At 45.1% G+C, this 6649-nt stretch overlaps 1 protein-coding gene across 1 annotated transcript in view; it reads right to left on the bottom strand.

Annotated features, from left to right (window-relative positions):
* Nucleotides 1–307: 307 nt before the first annotated feature.
* The window catches only part of glis2b (GLIS family zinc finger 2b), a 25912-nt gene continuing 19570 nt past the window's right edge, over nt 308–6649 (bottom strand). The window contains 6 exon segments of the mRNA XM_037688382.1: nt 308–1222; nt 1512–1630; nt 1711–1844; nt 1947–2109; nt 5071–5245; nt 5457–5658. Of these exon segments, the coding sequence (XP_037544310.1) occupies nt 477–1222; nt 1512–1630; nt 1711–1844; nt 1947–2109; nt 5071–5245; nt 5457–5634 (1515 nt within the window). The 5' untranslated portion in view covers nt 5635–5658 and the 3' untranslated portion in view covers nt 308–476.

Below are 6649 nucleotides of genomic sequence, written 5' to 3'. Positions count from 1 at the left end.
GGAGGCACACTGTCATATAAATATCTAACAATGAGGACTTTTGCAAGAACACGGATCACTGAGAACGGCACATTTATGGTCCCTGTCCACAGAACCAGCAGGAATGAATAAACTATAAAACAAGAAAGCAAAAGAGGAGCCTGTTTGTAAGGCCTTGTGATTAAAAAGACAGGACGCAACGTTTTCCTGAATATAATTCTTGGGCCCCGAGTTTAGGTTTTCAATTCAAGAGGCTTGCGTTGTACAGGTTGTTGAATATTTAAAACATGTGAGGTGTTGTGTTTACCTGGTAGGTTTCTCCACTAGTTTCTTTTCTTTTACCCGTCCTTAATGCACTGCCTGGAACTGATTGTGCAGTCACCTTTAACCTCTTATTCTCTCACTATGGCATTGACCTCAACCCCCTGAGCTCTTCTGGAATGTGTATGTGTGTGTGTGTGCGTGCATGTGTTTGTGTACGTCTGTGTGTGTGCATATCAGTTGACTACAGCTGGCTTCAGCACCACAGCACCTGGGGGGATGACCACCCAGGACAGCGGATCATGAGACCCTCCTGTTGAGAGGTTTAGGACCCCCCCAGGCACCTCATCCTCGGCTTCCTCTCCTATGCCTTTCTTTGCCAGGTGGCTCTGGACCCGGCGCTCAGGTGTGGCCCCCGGCATCGGAACCATTGGCAGTCCAAGGATCGAAGAGGGAAACGACGGGGAGAGCAGAGGAGCCTTGGCCATGCCCAGAGGTGAACCACTGAAGGACAAGATGGATGTGCCTCCAAAGCTGGCTGGAGGGGAGTTGGAGGTTCCCAGAGTGCTGAGGTCCAGGGGCCTAGAACTGAGGGGGGACAGAGGAAGGGCACTACCCAAGCCCTGCAGGGCATGACCTCCCAGAAGAGCAGCTGCTGCTCCAGGGATGATGATATGAGCTCCGCTCAAATAGGACAACTCTGAATCCTTATCACCACCACCAGTAGCGAGCCCTCCACTCTGACTTCCCTTCAGCAGAGAGCCCACGCCACCTGGGGAGCCCTGCTCTTGAGCCACAAAGTGGCCGTGCGCTTTGATGTGCTTCCTCAGAGAGCTGGGATCTGTGTAACGCTTCAGGCAGCCCACCATCTTGCAGTAGTAGGGCTTGTCTACGTAGTGCGTGCGTGTATGTTTGAAGCGGTCGCTGGAGTTGGAGTAGCGCTTGTTGCAGCCCTCGTAGGGACAAATGTAGGGCTTTTCACCTGCAGCGAGGGGAGATTACACACATGAGATTTCATCAAAATATTACATGTTCACATCTGAGTTTCTTCTTGATTACAACAAAGTTGGGCCGTTGTGGAAAAAGTAAATAAAAACAGAATATGGGTTTATGACATTTGCAGATCACTGCATTCTGCTTTTATTAACATTTTAAACAATGTCCCAACTTTTTCAGGTTTGTGGTTGTAAATAAAAAGAAACTCCGATGTTTACTTACCGTTAACTCTGCCCAAAGTCATTTATGTTTTGCTGCTCTCTGTGAGCACTGACCTGTGTGTGAGCGGTTGTGTATCTTGAGGTTCTCCAGGCGTGAGAAGCTCTTGTTGCAGGTGGGACAGCGGTGGGGCTTCTCATTGGTATGAGTGCGAATATGAATGAGCATTTTGTACCTGCATGCATGCACACATAATGTTATTAATCTGACCATCTACTTCTTGCGTTCTCTACCTAATGTCAAATAAATTCTTACCTTGCATTAAACCCCCTTCCTTTTCGAGCACAGCCCTCCCAGTGGCAGCAGTACCCAGAATCTTTCTCAGGTTTGACATGGAAGTCATTGACGTGGTCCACTAGATCTTGTAAGGAGTCAAAAAGCAGATGACACTGAAGGAAGGAAAGAGATTTTGATAAGCCTTTGTAATGACAATGCTGCTTTAATTTTATGTTTTAGTGCAACGTCTTTTTCGTGAACTTTCTGAGTCTCACCTTCTTCCAGCGACAGGCCAGTTGCTCATCTGATGAAAGGTCAGGAGAGGCCCTCTTATCGTTCGTTTGGCCAATAAACATAGAGGACGGCAAGTGAAGTCCTGCCCCAGGTCCAATTGGCACAAAGAATTGGAATGCCTGTGAGAGACGAGAACATTAATTACTTATTTATGTCAAACTGTTGTAGAGAAGCTCAAAGAACAAATGTCAGTCCGAGTGAACTTATAAAATAGTGTAACAAACAAATTGACAAAAGAATCTGCCAATAAAAAGATACAAGTTACATGTTGAGTGCAACATAAAAGCTTCAAATATACAATAAAAATCCTTACTACAGTGAAAGCACTTGTGCAGTTGCTGTTCTAAGAAGCAACTCCAAAGCATTGCACTCTTGAAATCAGACCATCAGCTAAACAACCTGTGAAATGTTCTCACTGACTGAAAGAGAATAAAAGAGGCGTCTATTCCTGCTGAACTGCTGATTCTCGTCGCTCTTTTCAAAGAATCCGCTCCACTTTTCTTCTACTAGTTACCTGCTGTGTGCTACAAAACCTCCCAACATCCCTGAGCTCCCTGAGAGAGCCTTGAGAATCAATGAGCCACTGGGTCTCGAAGAACGAAAGCACCAACTCACTCAGAGGAAAACCTCAGCTCAAGTAGAATTGAAGATGCAGGGGAGCAAAGACGAAGCGAGGAAAAGGCTTGATGCAGCTTTCTGTGCACAACTATGCAAGCTGCTTTGTAAGACCACAGAGGATAAGGCATGTGAGTGTTTGCCATATGAAAAATGTGTAAGACACACAGAGGGTAGTAGTGTCCTGCTGATGTCCACAGGGGATAAGTGAGCAGCACAGCTCAGGGGGGCACTGGGTGGCTGAATGGCCTTAGCCAGCATGTCTAGATTCAATTGCACGGGAATTAAATTAGGAGGCATGAGGTCTGCATGGCTGTGGTTTGCCCTAAATCTGATTATACATGTACACACATACACACACATGCAAGCATCATGCCAGCAGGGCCACTGAGTGCAAGCTGCGCAGACAAAGACATTTGTTGGGAAGACAAGACCTGCTTGATAAGAGGCCTCCCATCACTTGCACAACACGATTGCCTTATGTGAGTGTGACACAACCCCATGGTGCTCCTGATTTAATGACCCCAGCATGCCGAGTCTGTCTCTCTCTTTCTGCAAAACAGAGTAAAGTTCGGCCACCAACTCCTGCACTGAAATTATTATTATGTAATATTATTATTTACCTTTATTTAACAACATGGAATTTTTGAGGGTTTTTTTTGTCAGGATTTAAACAACTGCACAGCACCGAGACAGCTTTAGTAAGGGTCTGTAATGACATTCTGCTAGCGAATGACTCTGGTCAGTCTGCGATCCTGGTACTCCTCGACCTTTCCGCTGCATTTGACACTGTTGATCACAGCATCCTTATGTCACAGCTAGAACACCGGGTTGGGATTACAGGGGTGGCGCTAGAATGATTCCGTTCGTATCTGAGTGACAGGAGTTTTTGTGTTAACTTTGGCAATCATTTATCTGCTTCTGTCCCTCTTTCCTGTGGGGTCCAGCAAGAGTCCATTCTTGGACCCCTTCTGTTCTCATTGTATCTGCTCCCCCTGGGGTCCATCCTGAGGAAACATGGTATTTCGTTTCACTGTTACGCTGATGATTCTCAGATTTATCTGCCTTTAAAACCCAACAGTTCCTGCTCCATCCACCCTTTGCTAAAATGTCTTGATGACATCAAGACTTGGATGGCTGCAAACTTCTTGAGTTTTAATGATCAGAAGACTGAGGTCATTGTGTTTAACCCAAGCTCTACCTCTGTAACTGATCCTGTAAACCTGCACTCCCTTCAGCCTCATCTAAAGCAGTCGGTTACCAATCTCGGGGTAGTCTTAGACTCGGACTTTAAGTTTAATAAACAGATCAACTGTGTTCTACAAAAAAGCTTCTTTCAGCTAAGGCAGATAGCAAAGCTTAAGTCCGTTCTGTCCAGATCCGACCTTGAAAAACTAGTCCATGCATTTATTACAACCCGGCTGGACTACTGTAACTCACTTTATGTTGGGATTAGTCAGGCTTCACTTTCACGTCTCCAGCTCGTACAAAATGCTGCAGCTCGGCTACTAACAGGAACTCGCAGGTTTGAGAACATTACTCCAGTTCTGTCCTCCCTTCACTGGCTTCCTGTGCGTGTCAGAATCAATTTTAAAATTCTCCTGCTGACATTCAAGTGCATCAACGGCCTCGCACCATCATACCTCTCTGACCTTCTTCATCTTTATACTCATTCTTGGGCTTTGAGATCATCAGACCAGCTGCTTTTGGCCGTACCAAAAACCAGGCTGAAGCTCAGAGGAGATCGAGAATTTTCAGTCATGGGCCCTAAACTCTGGAACAATCTGCCCATCAACATTCAACAGGCCACCTCAGTCTCTGCTTTTAAATCTCTCCTAAAAACACACCTATACTCATTGACATTTAACACAGGGTGATCGGATTTAGATCTAGTTTTTCATTGATGCTGATTCTGTTTATGCTTTTGTTATTATTCCTATTTAACACAAGGTCATCAGATCTGATTGTATTTCATTGTTTCTGACTGAGTTTATGCTTTTTGTTATTATTTCCTTGACTTTTGACACAAGGTGATCTGATTTAGTATTTCATTGTTTCTAATTATGTTTTCTGTTTTATATTTTTATTCCATGTGCTGTAAATATATCTTGTTACATTTTATTTGATGTTGTGATATTTTTGTTAAGCACTTTGGCAACAGTTTCTGTTTTAAATGTGCTCTATAAATAAATCTGACTTGACTTGACTTGACACATTGCTTTTGTGAGGGAGGGCTGGCCTGAAGGCAACTTAACATGCATGTTGGACTGTGGGAAGAAACCGGAGTACACGAGGTACACGTACATGCAAACCCCACACAGAAAGGCTCCAGGTCCAAATCGAGAATTGAACCTAGGACCCTCTTACTGTGTGGCAACAGTGCTAACCACTAAGCCTGCTGCTGAAATGCAGTGTTCATTTTTCAAACACCTACAAGGAAACAAGAGGGTTCTGTCTGAGTTATATAGGTTTCTATGAGTAAATAAAGGCTGGTTAAAGCTTTCTGTCTGTGCCTGCAGATGTCTGTGTGTCGTACTCACCCCTGAGGGGACGTAGTTGTTCATTTCTGGAGAACTGGGGGTGTGACGGGAGGAGGGAGACATGCTCAAGTCCACCGCAGGAGGGGTTGGGGTATCTGTTCGGTCATGAGGGACCACCTGCACACCTGAAAAAACAAACGCATGTGGGAGTGACCTCTCCCTTAAGGTATCTGTTACAGGGATCCTGGTCTCAATAGGTGCTTTCAGAACAATCCGTTACAAGAACTGATACTTGTGTGTTGTAGGTCAACCGTTTGATTTCTAGAGCGCAGCTTGAAAAAGACACCATAAACAAGAAGAAGAGCTAGGAGGTGAAGACTCATATTTGGTGTCTACCTGAGTGTGGAGATGCTGGTGACGCGGGCTCTATAACTGCCGTCCCATCATCCGTCATGTGGAGTTGGCGAACACGCTCAGGGTGCAGCAGTGAGAGGGTTGGAGAGCGCGCACCTCTGTCCCTCCCAGTGGCCCGCCGAGGGAGTTTCAAGTCCAGGGGCTCGTCCAGGGACAGCATGACTGCAACCCACTGACCTCCCAACTGCACAAACAGCCACAGAGGGGGAGAATGGGAAGAGTTAGGTCTGATGAATCTCATCTTTGTGTTTGCACGCATAAAAATAGAGATGATTTATTAGTTTAACCTTCTTAACATTCAATTGTGCAGCATATTTCCTTCAGAACTAAACAGTTCTTTTAGCTTTCAGATGACAAAAAATATATTAAAATAAAGAATGTTTTATAACTGTTTGTTGCTGTATAGGAGTCAGAAATGTTCAACTGGTTGAGAAGCTGTTTAAAAGAAGCCGTTGACTCTCAGAGGAAGAAGTTTCAGCTTGAACATGCATAAAACACTATGTTTCTTGTGATGTGTAAACTTTTACATTTTGCATGTTTGATTTTCAGTGTTCATTTTTGTGAAACAAATTAAAAATAGACAACAAAAATCACAAAGCCTCTTGTCTTTTGGACAACAGTTCAGGTTCTGGTACCACTGACAGTATAAAAGTTGCTCAAATATTTTCCTGCCAATGAAACCCGACCAACTGAGAATCACCATGAGAAAAACAGTCACCCACAGCAGAGGGCAGGTTCTCACACCTGAAATGTTTCTCAGATGAATGTTATTGAAAAAATCTCAAATTCCAAAACCTGTTGGGTCCAAAACCCTGTTGGGTCCAAACCCTCTCCAACAATGGCAAAACCAGCACAATAAGCTGAAACACTGAGTGAGCCAAAGAAAAATAAACACTCACACACACGGTGAGAGCTCTGTGACCCCCGTCTCCTTTTCCATCTTGGCCTTTACTCACTAACTCTTCCTGAGGAATTTCTACAATCCGATCCAGATGGTCGCCCCCCCACTGCCGGCCCTCTTTCACCTCACCCCTTGGCCAGCTAACGGCCTTTGCACCCTGTCGCATCAACTCCCCTACCACCACCCAAAGCCATTCACAACCCCCCCAGTGTGCACCTTCAAACTCTGCACCTTTGAGACCCATAAGCAACGCTGCAGGCCTTTAATTCCAGCT

This window comes from Nematolebias whitei, chromosome 15 (genome assembly GCF_014905685.2).
Source record: "Nematolebias whitei isolate Nwh7 chromosome 15, NemWhi1, whole genome shotgun sequence".
NCBI classification, from domain to species: Eukaryota; Metazoa; Chordata; class Actinopteri; order Cyprinodontiformes; family Rivulidae; genus Nematolebias; species Nematolebias whitei.
Note: the sequence above shows the minus strand (reverse complement) of the source record. Positions and strands in the feature narration are given on the sequence as shown.